Consider the following 16,366-nt stretch of genomic DNA (forward strand, 5'->3'; position numbering starts at 1 on the left):
AGGTTAGAGTAGGTTAGGTTGCTTCGCTGCTGGAAATGTACTGCTGTTTGTATACTGCAGCTGTCTAGTTCACAAATGTCAAATATGATTGACGTACGACGCCATCTACAAAAATTATAACATCTTTTGATAGGGTCATTGATTTTGCGCCACTCTGAATAACGAAGAAGAGTTAAGTTAATTCAGGTTAGGTTAGGTTGATTTTTTTTTTAAATATGGAATGGCGTTGCACATGAAATACATTGCATTTGCCAATGTCAAGTTATTTGAATTCTTAATTATAAAATATGATAGACTTACTATATAACTATAAATTTATTCCATTTAATTTCAAAAAAACAACTAAAAGTCTGTACACAATAGGGTTCCTGCTCGCCAGGATGAGATGGATATCTGTAGGGAGGGGAATAAGCGGGGCCAGAGTTTTAAAAAATTTGTCATTTGGTCATTTATTGGGCAAACAAAGAATATGTTACACGTGTGTAAAGTGATCACTTAAACCAGCCTATGACGGTCGACAGCCCCGTAAATGCCCAAACCTCCACATTCTTCTTCATCTTTGATGAGATGTCAAAGAAAAATACTCCTATAATTGGAGATAATCCAGATTTTGTGAACAAGTATTTGGACACACTCAAAATGTTGTAAGCATGGAAGAAAGCTATATGGCTTAGAATTAGATGGATTCTACTGTAAATTGCTAGTCCCAAATTTATTAAACAAACATAAACATAGAATTGGTTGGATGAGATAGAAATAATAATAATAATAAAACCCTTACTGCACCTCAATGGTGCATAGGGCACTGCTTCATATAAACGCAGTGTTATCTCGATCGTTTACACATGAAGGAAAGGTGATCAGCCCTCCACTCCAGGTACCAGTCCAGTGTAATATTGAATAAATATTAGAGTGAAAAAATCACTTATATTTATTAAACCCCCCTTGGGAATCGAACCCGGGACCTCCATATATGAATATATGAACCAATTAATTACATCTCACCAATAGTGAAGTTCTCTAGTGAAGTTCTAGTGATTCAAGAACAAGGTTTCTAAATTGGTTCATATATATATAGAACTTCCAAGAATTTGAGAAATAGGAAAATTATTAAACCCCCCTGGGAATCGAACCCGGGACCTCCAAAACGGTAGCCGAGCATGCTGACCATTACACTACGGAGGCGGACAAAAGATAGAAATACTTTAAGTTTAAGAAATACAATTTTTGTCGAATATTTTAGGTGGACTCTGCTACTCCCTTCAACTACAATCCTCATCCCGTGGACATGACTAATCTCACACTGTCGAGAGAAATGCAAAACATGGCCGAGAGGCTCGCTGATAACGCTCATGACATCTGGGCCAAGAAGAAAAAGGAAGAACTCATCACTAACGGAGGTATGGAAAGGTTTTCCAGGATACAAAACCTCTTTACTAATTATTACCACTCTTTACTTTACTATTACCACTCCCGGTAATATGTATTTACAACTTGACTTTTGAAATGAGAATATTAATATGAATTTCCAAATTTTCCAAACTTTCAAAAAAACTGTAGTTTTCGAAACCAATTGGGTGTAATGAATTAAAACTCAACAAGTAGTACTGTACAAGTCGCTCACTCCTTTCAACAACGTCATATATCAAAAAACTTAATTTTTCAGGAGATCGTCGTAAGTTTAAAAATATAATACAATGTATTAAAAATAAATATCAAGCCACTTATTGAACTTTTTACTGTGCAACAGATCTTTTTAGGTAAAACCTGAATGTTTTTTCTCCATTTGAAAAATATTTAGTATATTTAAAAAAAATAATTAAACAATACCTTTTCTTCAAAATGCAAAACCAACACTTTCTGCCCTGTAGCGGGTAAATATTAAGTTAAAAATGTGCCGCTTTTGCTGGGATATAGTACCTTTTCTGGGCATTCTGAAATCATGCACAACTGAAAATTTACGCTTTTTGATATATGACGTTGTTGAAAGGAGTGAGCGAAGAGTAATTTTTTAATTGAGTGTAACATTGTTTTAGCGGTATTTTAAATCCTGCTCTGAGTTCTGGGAAGGTTAAAATAAATAAACTTATTTGATGTTTGGAATTGATTTTAGGTGGAATACACCCTCAACTGGTTCCCTACGATCTTCTAACTGACAAGGAGAAAAGGAAAGACAGAGAACGTTCCCAAGAGTTCCTCAAATATCTGCAGTATCAGGGATACAAACTGCACAGGTAAATACTTTATTATAAAAAAAAACAAATAAAAAAGTCTCACAGTTTAAGAATGAGGATAATAGAGACAGCAACATTACAAGGCCACACTCACAATAACAAATCCTAGCATTTTCAATGCTAATGCATTGGTAATCCACTGACCGCCCCTATGTGATCGTGAAATGTCAGGGTGCTCACAAACCTAACGCCCAGATCCCTAACATTCGACGTTCGCGTCAGATTTTGGTCGTTCATTTTGTAGCGATAAAATAGAGTTTTTTGGGCCCTAGTGAAAGACGTGATCGAACACTTAGAAACATTAAACATTAGTTTGTTTCGTCTTCCCCATTCACAAATATTTGATATAACGCTCACTACTTTCAAGAACGTCATAAATCAAAAATCGTCAATTTTCAGTTGTGCATGTTTTCGGAATGCCCAGAAAACGTACTATATCCCAGCAAAAGTGGCATATTTTAAACTTAATATTTACCCGCTACAGGGCAGAAAGTGTTGTTTTTGCATTTTGAAGAAAAGGTTTTATTTAAGTATTTTTTTAAAATATAATAAATATTTTTCAAATGGAGAAAAAACCTTCAGGTTTTACCTAAAAAGATCTGTTGCACAGTAAAAAGTTCGATAAGTGGCTTGATATTTATTTTTTACACATTGTATTATTGTGTTAAACTTTAAAAACGTTCTACTAAAAAATCAAGTTTTTTGATTTATGACGTTCTTGAAAGGAGTGAGCGATATCTGCTTGGAGAAGACGAAAATCGTCTAAAGTTGTCACCTTTAAGAAAAGCTTTAGGTCATCCGAAAATAACAGAAACCGTGAGTTTAAAATCACATTCTTAATATTATTAATGAAAATAGAAAACAATAATGGACCCAGGTTAGAGCCTTGCGGGACACCCGTGAAAGTATTGAAGGACTCTGTCGCAAATAGCCCGTAGGAGACGTATTGGTTTCTGTTTTAAAGGTAAGTAGTGTGGTTGTCAATCATGGGTACAATGGTGAATTTTGAATGTGTGTAATGTGATCACTTAACCAGCCTAAGAGAGGTCATAAGCCCTGTAAATACCCAGTCTTCCATATTCTTCTTCGTGTTGAAATGTCATAAATGTAAATGCTTGTATTGAATTTCATATTATTTTTTGACATCTCATCAAAGAAGAATATGGAAGTCTGGGCATTTACGGGGCTGACGACCGTCATAGGCTGGTTTGAGTGATTAAATTGATAATTAATTAATTTAATCACTTAAACTGTAATTGGAGATAGTCCAGATTTTGTGAACAAGTATTTGGACACACTCAAAATGTTGTGTATTAAATTTGCTTGCCCATGACCAGAGAACGGACTATCTACATGATTTTTGCAAACGATTCTAGGCCTTCTCGCGCCGGCCAGTCTGATACGGAACAAGCGGCCGCCGGAGTCGCCGTAGAGCTCAGATTCGCCTACTCTCTCCTGGAGAAGCTGATCCAGTATCTGGACCGAGCGACCATCAACATGAAGTTGCTGAAACCTTCCACAACTTTCAGCAGAAGGACATCTTTCAAGACCAGCACGAGGGATATCAAGTTCTTCTCTAAGGTGAGAAACCTTGACTAACCAACTAACTAACCATCAAGCCACTTCCCCACAGGGCTAGGCAGAGAGAATAGAACGCCACACCACCCTGTCTTTGCAAACGTTCCTCGCCTCTTCCACGTTCATGCATCTCCTCATACATACCCGCCGATTGTTACGACTCCTAACCTGACCGCTTTCAAGTATTTGGCATACCTGATCGTGCCAAGCTTTTCTCGGTCTTCCTCTGCTCCTTTTTCCAATTACATTCGCCTCATAAATTTGTTTTACCGTTCTTTCCTCACTCATTTGTTCTACACGTCCAAACCATCTCAACACACCTTTCTTAATTTTATCGATAATGCTTGTCTCAGCTTTGCGTTCTTTTCTTATTTCACTATTCGAACATCTATCACACATCGCACATTCTTCTGAGAGATCGCATTGTGACAGTATTCATTCTACTTTCATCCATCTTTTTCCACTTCATGCTTCACTTCCATACATTAGGGTCGGAACCAGGACTCCGTTGTGTACTGCCAGTTTAGCTTGACTACCATGGAACGGTAGACGATAGAGATCTAGACACATCACACGCTTACAATTGATCAACATCTTTTAATGAAAAAATAAAATATTTGTGTTCTTATTATTTACACATATATTTAAATTTCATACTATTTCTGGGAGCCTAGACCAGGAGTCTACAGCTTAATAGTCGATTAGTAACCACCGCATCGCATTTATGCAGTGCCCTATGCACCACTTGAGAGTAGATGGGGATAAAAAATAGGATACAGATCGTTATGATATCGATGTGCCCTACGTAAAGTGCTTTTTTTTTTTTTTTTTTTTTCTTAAGTTAGCTTATATTAAAACTAATATAAACTATTAAATACATTTACATCATCTTTATATATTTACATTTCCTTACAGTAACTTAGACATTTATTTTTAAATTCTTTCAGACATTTTTCATTCTTCATACATTCAGGCATCTCATCATACATTTTTAAACCCTTATACATCAAGCAATTTTGCGACTCAGCTCTTTTCAATAATGGTAGTCTTATTTTATCCTTTTGTCTAGTAGCATATTCATGACAATTTTTGTTTAAGACAACTTTATCCTTAAAATATTTTGGTAATTTATCGTGAAAAAATTTATGTACAAATATCAACATATTAAATTTAAGTCTTCTTCTTACAGATAACCATTTTAGTTCATCTCTCATTTTTTTTACATTGCTATATTTATTTTTCTTAAGAACTTTTCTCATCGCTTTATTTTGTATAATTTCTAGTTTATTTAATTTGCTTTAACTATATTTTTGACAATTTTGAGATATTTGGTGTGCGTTATCAACTGGCTGTTACCTACAAATATAAAGAAACAGAAAAATCTATAAAATAAATTACGCCTTGTTTTCAGGCGTATAAGACGCCATCTACATCGAATTTTCGAAACGAACTGAACTCCTAAAACGCTAACTACTTGATTTTGAAAAAGCATAAATTTTTAAAACGATTTATTACATTATTTTATCGTGTATTTGAATGTATAAAACTATTTTTGACATCTCATCAAAGATGAAGAAGAATATGGAAGTCTGGGCATTTACGGGGCTGACGACCGTCATAGGCTGGTTTAAGTGATCAATTTACACGCGTGTAACATTCACCAATTCTACCCATTATTGACAACCACAATATATAATCAAGTTCTTGAATCACTAGAACTTCACTAGAGACATGTATTGGTGAGATGTAGATGTAATTCAAGAACAAGGTTTCTAAATTGGTTCATATATACAGAACTTCCAAGAATTTGAATAGTGTGGTTGTCAATAATGGGTAGAATTGGTGAATGTTACACGTGTGTAAAGTGATCACTTAAACCAGCCTATGACGGTCGTCAGCCCCGTAAATGCCCAGACTTCCATATTCTTCTTCATCTTTGATGAGATGTCAAAAATAATATGAAAATAACTCCTGTAATTGGAGATAATCCAGATTTTGTGAACAAGTATTTGGACGCACTCAAAATGTTGTATAATACTAGTTTAGAATTTCAGATAAAACGGTTAATTAATAAAAATAAATATCTTGAAAAAATCTTCTAAGCTTCATCTTCATCTCCTGTAAAGTATCTAATCTTCATCTCCTGTAAAGTAACAAATTTGCAGATAGAGTACTTTACGTAGAGGCCGTCAATATCTCTTTGCATATCGACCCTTTTCACTCAGCGACTATGTTGTGGTTTCTAGTTGAATACCACTTTAATTTATCAGAAGGGAAGCAAGATGAAAGCGGATTACTTTTAACACAAATTTATTCAGTTCTATCGAATTACAATCAAGAAAATACTTAAGAATAATCGCGTGATTCTAATATGAGAACAGTTGAAATACGTGTCGATCTGAAGAGGAGCGGCGACGAAGTGTAACGGGCTCGCTTCCGTTCGTTGCGGGCTTCGTGTAGGGTGCTTGCTATTTCACTCGATTTGAGTTGCCATAGTCGATGTGTGGGTTGCCACAATGTCATCGGACTCTTTTGGGGTCTTCCGACGCCTCTTTTACTCTCCCAAAGTCTCCATCGTAAAATTCTAGAAGGGGTACTAATACAAGCTGTCTTAAGTTAATTGAAACTATTTGATTGATTTCTAGGTGGTGTTACCATTGATGGAAAAATACTTCTCGACGCACAGGAATTATTTCATAGCTGTGGCAACGGCGACCAACAACGTTGGCGCTGCCAGTTTGAAAGAGAAAGAGATGGTTGCGTCTCTCTTCTGCAAGCTGGCGAGCTTGCTAAGATCAAGGTAGGGATTCAGTTTGTCATTCGAACCTGGATACAAGAGACCTTGGCATAACAGAAACCTCTTTAAAGAGAACTGACTCTCATTTTACACATCTGTAAAAGAAAAATTTATTGTAAGATAGACCTCCGTGTAAAGGAAAAATTGTCCCAGTCTCTTGGGCTGTCTTATTTCCAGGTTTTACTGTAATTTACCCGGTCTTTTAGACTGTATTGTATCCAGGTTTTACTGAAATTTACCCAGTGTCTTAGACTGTCTTGTATCCAGGTTTTACTGTAATTTACCCGGTCTTTTAGACTGTCTTGTATCCAGGTTTTACCGTAATTTACTCGGTCTCTTAGACTGTCTTGTATCCAGGTTTTACTGTACTTTACCCGGTCTGTTAGACTGTCGTGTATTCATGTTTAACTGTACTTTACCCGGTCTCTTAGACTGTCTTGTATTCAAATTTTACTGTCCTTTACCCGGTCTGTTAGACTGTCGTGTATTCATATTTTACTGTAATTTACCCGGTCTCTTATACTGTCCTGTATTCATGTTTTACTGTACTTTACCGAGTCTCTTAGACTGTCTTGTATCTAGAATTTACTGTAATTAAAAATTTTGGGTCATAAAAGACTTATCCTTACTTGCACAAATCAGTATTTTCCAGTTACTTGAGCTAGTACGATTACTAGTATGCAACCTTGAGTACTCTAGCTATTTCTACTATTCTCATTTCTTATGGTACCTGCTCTTCCCGTTCCATGTCCCCATTTTCTTCACCTTGAGATCTGTCACTCATATCATCTGTATCCCATAGATTTTCCACTTCTGAATCCGCCTTATTTTTTTATTTGTATACATTTATTGAAATCACAATTTTTACATATTTAGAACATTTTTTTTAGCAGAGACCCATCAAGCCACCTTGTGTCTTGTCGGTGGAGTTTTTTTTAAAATAAATTTTATTGTTTTTAACCATTTTAACCTAATATACACACAAAAAAGAGAAAAAAAAATTGGGACATCAAACCTTTGTTGTGTGTAAATCGTGTATCATGGTTGTGTACTAAAGGATTTCGATATTTTTGTCTAGTTTAATACTGTTTTAATACTGGATTGAAATAAATATGATACGAATTGCAACTGGCAGCTGCTACGATGCTCCCCACAGTGGCGAACGAAGGCGAGAAGACCAGGTTCCTTGTTTTCTGGCTGTGGTGACGTCACGCTCGTCCGCAATACTTGTCTCCATTCGTTATCTGGTCACCGACAGTGTCGTGCTTGTCTAGCTGGTCGCGCACACTAAGAATAATTGCTATTATTAAATATTAATTTCATTAATTGATTCGGCAGTCACTGTCTAGTTTGTTATTCAACAATGAACTCATCCACAATATTCCACGTACCGGCAGTAATTTAAAATGTTTATATATCAAGATAGGATTGTCCCTTTGCATCAAAATATCTTCATGTAGACTCATGTTGGTGTCTTTTACAGGCTTGCCGCTTTCGGAGCTGACGTCAGGATCTCCGTGAGGTGTCTCCAAGTCTTGGTCAAGGGCATAGACGCCAAGTCTCTGGTGAAGAACTGTCCGGAGTTCATCAGGACATCGATGCTGACGTTCTTCAACAATACTGCGGATGATCTGGGCCATACCATCATCAATCTCCAAGATGTAAATATTTATTTAGAAATTTAACAGAACATTAACATAAATACATATACAATTATGAATAACAAATAAAACAGGTAATTGTAATATTACTTTTTAGCGTCTCATCAAAGATGAAGAAGAATATGGAAGTCTGGTCATTTACGGGGCTGACGACCGTCATAGGCTGGTTTAAGTGATCACTTTACACACGTGTAACATTCACCAATTCTACCCATTATCGACAACCACACTACTCAAATTCTTGGAAGTTCTGTATATAATATAATAAAACCCTTATGCGCACCTGAATGGTGCATAGGGCACTGTGTCATATAAACGCAGTGTTTTCTTGATCGTTTTTACACATGAAGGAAAGGTGATCAGCCCTGCGCTTCAGGTACCAGTCCAGGGTAATATTGAATAAATATAACAGTGAAAAAATCACTAATATTTATTTGACCCCCTGGGAATCGAACCCGGGACCTCCAGAACGGTAGCCGAGCGTGCTGACCATTACACTACAGAGGCGGACAAAATGTATAGAAGCTATCAATTAGAGTCAACTCGTGTTACATCCTATTTTCAACAGTGAAGTAATATTTTTTCTTTGTTTTGTCTTTCAGGGGAAATATAGTCATCTAAGAGGAACGCATCTGAAGACCTGTACATCGCTCTTCTACGTGAATAGTGTCATCCTGCCCGTCCTTACTGCTATGTTTGATCACCTAGCAGCCTGTGAATATGGGAGCGATCTATTATGTGCGTATCTCAATTATCCTTTTGTTGTGGAGTTTTTATTTTGTTAGTTAAAATGTTTTTAACATTAAAGGGAGGGAAAAGGTATTTTTACCCGTTCGGTCGATTGATACTTAACCTTCCCCTCCCAGTGATATGTATTTAATACATTTCTCTATTAGTGTATTTTTATATTAGATACTGTATATATGTATTATGTTAAAGGCATTATAAAAAATGAATAAATATCAATTTTTTCATCGCAAAAATGTTATTGATTGTTTTCTCCAATTGATTTTTGTTTTGTTTTATTAGTGGATGAGATCCAGGTGGCCTCATATAAGATGCTGGCCTCGCTTTACACTCTGGGAACAGACTGCACCTTGACGCACGATCGGAAATATCTGAAGACAGAGATGGAACGGCACAAACCTGCCTTGGTGAGTCGCGTCAAATTGTGGTATTGAATGGGCATGGAGAATGTGTATAACAAAAAAGCTGTTAATGAATTAATCACATTTTCTTCTTGGTGTAGGCCTTGTGCCCTGTTTTTAAAAGGGATTAGCCTCCTGCGATATCGATTCCCAGCTGTCGATCCATCTCTTTGGTGGTCTGCCTTGGGTTGGCCGTGCAGTGCGATGTGGGGGAGTCTGGATGGTTCCATTCTCCTCACATGCGCAAACCATTGTCTCCTCGTTGCCTTCCCCACCTAACGACATCATCGATCTCGCATATTTATATAAACGTAGTCCTGAAAAGGACCTTTTTTATTATTTAGCCTTATGGCCAATAGTAAGGCGCATACCATTGTCTTCTTCATTGCCTTCCCCACCTAACGACGTCATCGATCTCGCATATTTATATAAACGTAGTCCTGAAAAGGACCTTTTTATTATTTAGCCTTACGGCCAATGGTAAGGCGCATACCATTGTCTCCTGCGTTGCCTTCCCCACCTGACGACATCTTCCATCTCGCATATATCCCTGATCCTGGCGTTTCTTATTCTATCTCGAAGGCTCTTACCTGATATGCTTCTTAGTGTCTTGTCTTAGGCAGGCGCTGTGGCGTAGTTGGGTAGACGCTCGACTGTGAAACTGGCGTCGCGGGTTCAATTCCCGCCAATTGCAAAATGAATTCAAGAAAGATTTATTTTCAATTTGTCTGGCTGTTTGTGGTGTATCTTTTACATTTACCTTCCCTATCCTTACTTTTCCACCTGCTGACAAGCCTCTAAAATAGAGGCTTTGCGGGTCATTCCTTAAAAAAATTTAAAATAAAATTAAAAGTCCATATAGATAAATATTAATCACTATTTCTTAAAATCTGTTTGATCATAATGCAGGATGCATCGAAACACATGGCTCAATAGATTTTAAGAGATTATGGTATTTATCAGCTTTCAATTATTCACCAATTAATAATAATAATAATAAAACCCTTATCCGCACCCCAATGGTGCATAGGGCACTGCGTCATATAAACGCAGTGTTATCTTGATCGTTTACACATGAAGGAAAAGTGATCAGTCCTTCGCTTCAGGTACCAGTCCAGGGTAATATTGAATAAATATGACAGTGAAAAAATCACTTATATTTATTTTACCCCCCTTGGGAATCGAACCCGGGACCTCCAGAACGGTAGCCGAGCGTGCTGACCATTACACTACGGAGGCGGACAGAAATTATTCACCAATTAACATACGAAATTCCTTTTTTTAAATTTAATTAACTTTTTTCTCAATATTTTCAGGGTTCTTGCCTGGGTGCATTCAGCTCCACATTCCCTGTGGCATTTTTGGAACCTCATCTCAACAAGCACAACCAGTTTTCGCTGCTCAACAGGATCGCCGACCACTCACTGGAAGCTCAAGGTTCTAACCTAACCTAACCTCTAACTACCTGACTAACCTACGACATAGTCAACATTTTGAGTGTGTCCAAATAAAAGCTTCTTTCAGCTCACCATAGATGTCTCTAGTGAAATTCTAGTCGATTCAAGCAATATGTTTCAAATTTGAACAATATGTGTGGTTTTAAATCATGGATAGAATTCGTAAATGTTACACGTGTGTACATTGATAACTTTAACCAGCCTATGACGGTCGAAAGCCCTGTAAATGCCCAGACTTCCATATTCTTCTTCATCTATGCTGAGATGTCAACAAAATAATATGACATTAAGTCAACGCTGTGGGTACGTACGTAGTTTGCCCGATGGCACTGATCACGGGCCCATACGTCCACTATCTCCTCAGAGGTTGCAATTTATTACTAAATAAAACATAAGAAATAAAATAATAATAAATCCCTTACCGCACCCCAATGGTGCATAGGGCACTGCTTCATATAAACGCAGTGTTATCTCGATCGATTACACATGAAGGAAAGGTGATCAGCCCTCCACTTCAGGTACCAGTCCAGTGTAATATTGAATAAATATTAGAGTGAAAAAATCACTTATATTTATTAAACCCCCCTGGGAATCGAACCCGGGACCTCCAGAACGGTAGCCGAGCATGCTGACCATTACACTACGGAGGCGGACAAAATAAAATAAAATAACTAAATAAAAACATAAGAAAAGGAATGAATAATCGAACTTACTTGAGAATCTGCATTTATTTTTGCACAAAAGATTTTGGTTTACAATTAGCTTAAAATGTACAGGTTTTTATTCTAAACTGATATTCACAAAAATATTATTCAAATGTTACAAAATTTTTGTCACAACAAGACACAAGTGTAGGATGTATCGACAGTTCCATTGCAGCTTCGGTGACAAAAGAATGTACTTTTTTTTTTTTTTTGAATTACCTAACGTCCAAGTGACTCTGAAATCTAGCTATGGCTTATGCAAGGCCGTTTATCATGTCGCAACTCAGGCTTCAACTTTATAAGTTTCATAGCCTATGCCTACTTGTGAGTGGATTTACTCTTTATGTTTAAAGTTACTATAATTTCATGTAATTCATTAGTGAAAATTCTAGGCAAAAACACTCAGAGAGAGTTAAGAAAAACGCTTAGAGAGAGAATGTACTCTGCTCGCTCTCGCTTATAAGGACTTGGTGACGTCACACTGCCATGTTTGTAAACGCGCGGGGCGTTCACCACAACGCGTATGAGTTCACGCATTCGTGAAAGCCTTGCTGTAACAGACATTAATAGGAAGGTAGAAGAGTGACAATTGAGATGGTACGGGGATATAGGACGCAGAGAACCCAGGCATGTAGTTAACCGGGCAATAGAAATGGAACTTCCTCGAAAGTTATCTAGAGGAAGACCATGGAATTCATGGGTGAAGCAGAAAGATAACATGATTCCAAGGCATGGCCTAGGTGATGTTATCCATGACAGAAGGACATATAACCTGAAGATAAGGAGAGCTGACCCCAGCAGTCTACAAGGACAATAAGCTGGATATAGTCAAGAAGAAGGAGAAGACTTCAATTTCATACTATTCTCATGGACGAGAATCTCATGCATATTTTTTTATGAGTTAATTTTTGGTTTTTGTTTCAATGTCTTCATTCCGGTTTGCAGACGTGATGACCAAAATGGAGTCGTCCATGCCTACTTTAGAGGGCATCCTGGCGGAAGTGGACCACTTCGTGGAGTCGGACAAGACCTACGGGGAGTGCCAGCACATCATAGATGTCATCCTGCCATTGCTGTGCTCCTACCTGCCCTTCTGGTGGGCTCAGGGCCCAGACAACGTGACGCCGACAGCTGGGTAAGGAATCACGCATGATACACCAATACCCTTCTCTGTCTTACTCCTCATTACTGAGGGTTGTGACCCTTGTCGAAGCAATGACTCTTCTCCAGTTATCCCTTGACTGCGCTGCACGTAGCGCTCCAACCACCGAGGTGCCTGCTGCTGCCTTAACTTGATCGGTCCATCGTGTGGGGATCTTCCTCTCCCTCTCTTTCCCTCCAGGCTACCGATCACAATTAGTCATTTCAGGCTATCGTTGTTGCCACCTGCAACGTGTCTAAAGAACTGAAGAACCTGTCGGGTACATTACCAAATAATCTTCTTCTTCTTGGTGTAGGCCTTGTGGCCTGTTTTTAAGAGGGGTTAGCCTCCAGGTTAGATCCAGGTGGCCTCGTATAAGATGCTGGCCTCACTTTACACTCTGGGAACAGACTGCACCTTGACGCACGATCGGAAATATCTGAAGACAGAGATGGAACGGCACAAACCTGCCTTGGCGAGTCGCGTCAAATTGTGGTATTGAATGGACATGGAGAATGTGTATAACATAAAAGCTGTTAAATGAATTAATCACTTTTTCCTCTTGAAGTAGGCCTTGTGGCCTTGTTTTAAGCGGGATTAGCCACCTGCGATATCGATTCCCAGCTGTCGATCCATTTCTTTGGTGGTCTGCCCGGGAGTTGTCTACCTTGTGGTTGGTCGTATAGTACAATTATGGGGAAGACTGGATGGTTCCATTCTCCTCACATGTGCATACCATTGCCTCCTTCATTGCCTTCTCCACATAAGGACATCTTCCATCTCGCTACCGCTATGTTGAACGCTATGTTGAACAATATCTCATTGGAAATTTATCTGTTCCATGTGTCTGAAGGAGTTTTCTGCACGGGATTCTTCTACACCTTTAGCAATAGCTCTCTGTAGTGTAATGGTCAGCACGCTCGGCTACCGTTTTGGAGGTCCCAAGATCGATTCCCAGGGGGGTCAAATAAATATAAGTTATTTTTTCACTGTTATATTTATTCAATATTACCCTGGACTGGTACCTGAAGCGGAGGGCTGATCACCTTTCCTTCGTATGTAAACGATCAAGATAACACTGTGTTCATATGAAGCAGTGCCCTATGCACTATTGGGGTGCGGATAAGGGTTTTATTATTTATTATTTAATGTATACAATAAAAAAAATATATAGTTTGTAATGTATATATTAATTGAAATAAATAAATTAAATTGAATTGAAAAATTGAATGTCTCCCTTATCCTGACGTTTCTTACTAAATAATAAATAATGATTTTTTTGCACAGAAACCACGTGACAATGGTGACCGCGGACCACATGAACCAACTTTTGCGCAACGTGCTGAAGCTGATCAAGAAGAACATTGGCAACGAGAGCGCGCCGTGGATGACGCGCGTTGCGGCCTACACGCAGCAGATCATCATCAACAGCGGGGAGGAGCTGCTGAGAGATCCCTTCCTGCCTCTCGTGGAGCGGGTCAGGCGACGCACGGAGAACATGTTCCACAAGGAAGAGAGTCTCCGAGGATTCATCAAGGTATTTGGTTCAGTTTACTTCATTAGCGCAGCTTTGGCCTTCTTTTGGACTCTGCCTGTGATTCCTATCAATCATTCTGATTTTCCGATCTATCATTCCTTTAACCTTCCCCTCCTGGTGATATGTATTTACTACAACTCGAATTTGAATTTGAGTCGAAAATGAGAATATCAATTTAAAATATAATAGATTCCATCTTATCCCTCATTGCTGAGGGTTGTGACCCTTGCAGAAGCAAGACTCTTCTCCAGTTATCCCTTGACTGCGCTGCACGTAGCGCTGCAACCACTGAGGTGCCTGCTGTTGCCTTAATTTGATTGGTCCATCCCTGGTACCGATTACAACTAGTCTTTCCAGGCTATCCTCGTTGCCACGCGCAACGTGTCCAAAGAACTGGAGAATCCGTCGGGTACAGATATTGGCCAGAGTCAAGCCATCCAAGCGTAGTTCCTGGCGAATGGACTCATATAATAGATACGGGCTCACAATTTTTGTATTCCTCCGTAGTATAATTATCTATAACATAAAAGTATTATCATCGTGACCAAAATCAATGAAAACTGAACACAAACATAGTTATTATTTTTTGACATCTCATCAAAGATGAAGAAGAATATGGAAGTCTGGGCATTTACGGGGCTTACGACCGTCATAGGCTGGTTTAAGTGATCACTTTACACGTGTGTAAAGTGATCACTTAAACCAGCCTATGACGGTCGTAAGCCCCGTAAATGCCCAGACTTCCATATTCTTCTTCATCTTTGATGAGATGTCAAAAAATAATATGAAAATAACTCCTGTAATTGGAGATAATCCAGATTTTGTGAACAAGTATTTGGACACACTCAAAATGTTGTAAACAAACATAGTTTTTAACAGAAATTTTTATTTAAATGATTGTAAACTATTTACAGCTAAGTTTTCGATATTATAAAATGGAATACAAGCAAATTCTTTCGACTTTTTCCATTATCTTTGGTATCTACTATTGTGGACATACAGTACGCTTGAAAATTTCAACAAAATTTTGTACAGTTTAACATTTTCACGCTTTTAATTGAATATTAGACATTTACAATAAACAAGGATGAAAGCAGACTGAATGCAGTCGAAATGCGATCGCTCAGACGAATGTGTGGCAAAACGATGTTTGATAGATGTTCGAATGATGAAATAAGGAAAAAATGTAAGGCTGAGATAAGCATTATCGATAAAATTAAGAAAGGTGTGTTGAGATGGTTTGGACATGTGGAGCGTATGAGTGAAGAAAGAACGGTTAAACAAATTTATGGAGCGAATGTAGTTGGAAAAAGAAGCAGAGGACGACCGAGGAAAACTTAGCACAATCAAGTATGTCAAATACTTGAAAGCGGCCGGGTCAGGAGTCGTAATAATCGTCGGGTATGTATGAGGAGATGCATGAATGTAGAAGAGGCAAAGAATGTTTGCAAAGACAGAGTGGTGTGGCGTTCGATTCTCTCTGCCTACCCCTGCGTGGAAGCGGCGTGATGGTTAGTTAGTTAGTTACAATAAATCGTATTGATTTTATTGATATCCCAATAAAGATGAAGAAGTTTATAGCTATGGAAATATCAAAGTCTGTGTTTCAACGGATATTGGCTGGTTAAAATGATCACTTTGTAACATGGTGTTTGAAAATGATGCAAAACGCATTGAAATAAGTGTCTCAAAAGATTTTAAGAACTAGTGATATTTACCAAATAAAACATAAATTAAAAATGGATATTACCAAAAAGTAACTGCTGAATCTATGTATAGATAAAACCAATTTCGGCGCCCGACCGGAGCGCCTTAGACAAATCGCTCACTCCTTTCAAGAACGTCATAAATCAAAAAACTTGATTTTTCAGGAGAGCGTTTTTAAAGTTTTAAAATATAATACAATGTATTAAAAATAAATATCAAGCCACTTATTGAACTTTTTACTGTGCAACAGATCTTTTTAGGTAAAACCTGAAGGTTTTTTCTCCATTTGAAAAATATTTAGTATGTTCAAAAAAATAATTAAACAATACCTTTTCTTCAAAATGCAAAAACAACACTTTCTGCCCTGTAGCGGGTAAATATGAAGTTAAAAATATGCCACTT

The 16,366-nt window shown here is 37.9% G+C and overlaps 1 protein-coding gene across 1 annotated transcript in view; it reads left to right on the forward strand.

Moving 5' to 3' along the window:
* Positions 1 to 16,366, forward strand: part of RyR (Ryanodine receptor) — a 240,618-nt gene that overhangs the window by 152,272 nt on the left and 71,980 nt on the right. The window contains exons 68-77 of the mRNA XM_088272014.1: positions 1,244 to 1,400; positions 2,114 to 2,234; positions 3,611 to 3,815; positions 6,458 to 6,612; positions 8,093 to 8,270; positions 8,873 to 9,008; positions 9,300 to 9,424; positions 10,735 to 10,855; positions 12,525 to 12,714; positions 14,008 to 14,257. Of these exons, the coding sequence (XP_088128140.1) occupies positions 1,244 to 1,400; positions 2,114 to 2,234; positions 3,611 to 3,815; positions 6,458 to 6,612; positions 8,093 to 8,270; positions 8,873 to 9,008; positions 9,300 to 9,424; positions 10,735 to 10,855; positions 12,525 to 12,714; positions 14,008 to 14,257 (1,638 nt within the window). The remainder of the gene's footprint in view (positions 1 to 1,243; positions 1,401 to 2,113; positions 2,235 to 3,610; positions 3,816 to 6,457; positions 6,613 to 8,092; positions 8,271 to 8,872; positions 9,009 to 9,299; positions 9,425 to 10,734; positions 10,856 to 12,524; positions 12,715 to 14,007; positions 14,258 to 16,366) is intronic.

This window comes from Brachycentrus maculatus, unplaced genomic scaffold, assembly GCF_059751285.1.
Source record: "Brachycentrus maculatus isolate JH-2025_06_01 unplaced genomic scaffold, ASM5975128v1 h1tg000475l, whole genome shotgun sequence".
Lineage (NCBI taxonomy): Eukaryota > Metazoa > Arthropoda > Insecta > Trichoptera > Brachycentridae > Brachycentrus > Brachycentrus maculatus.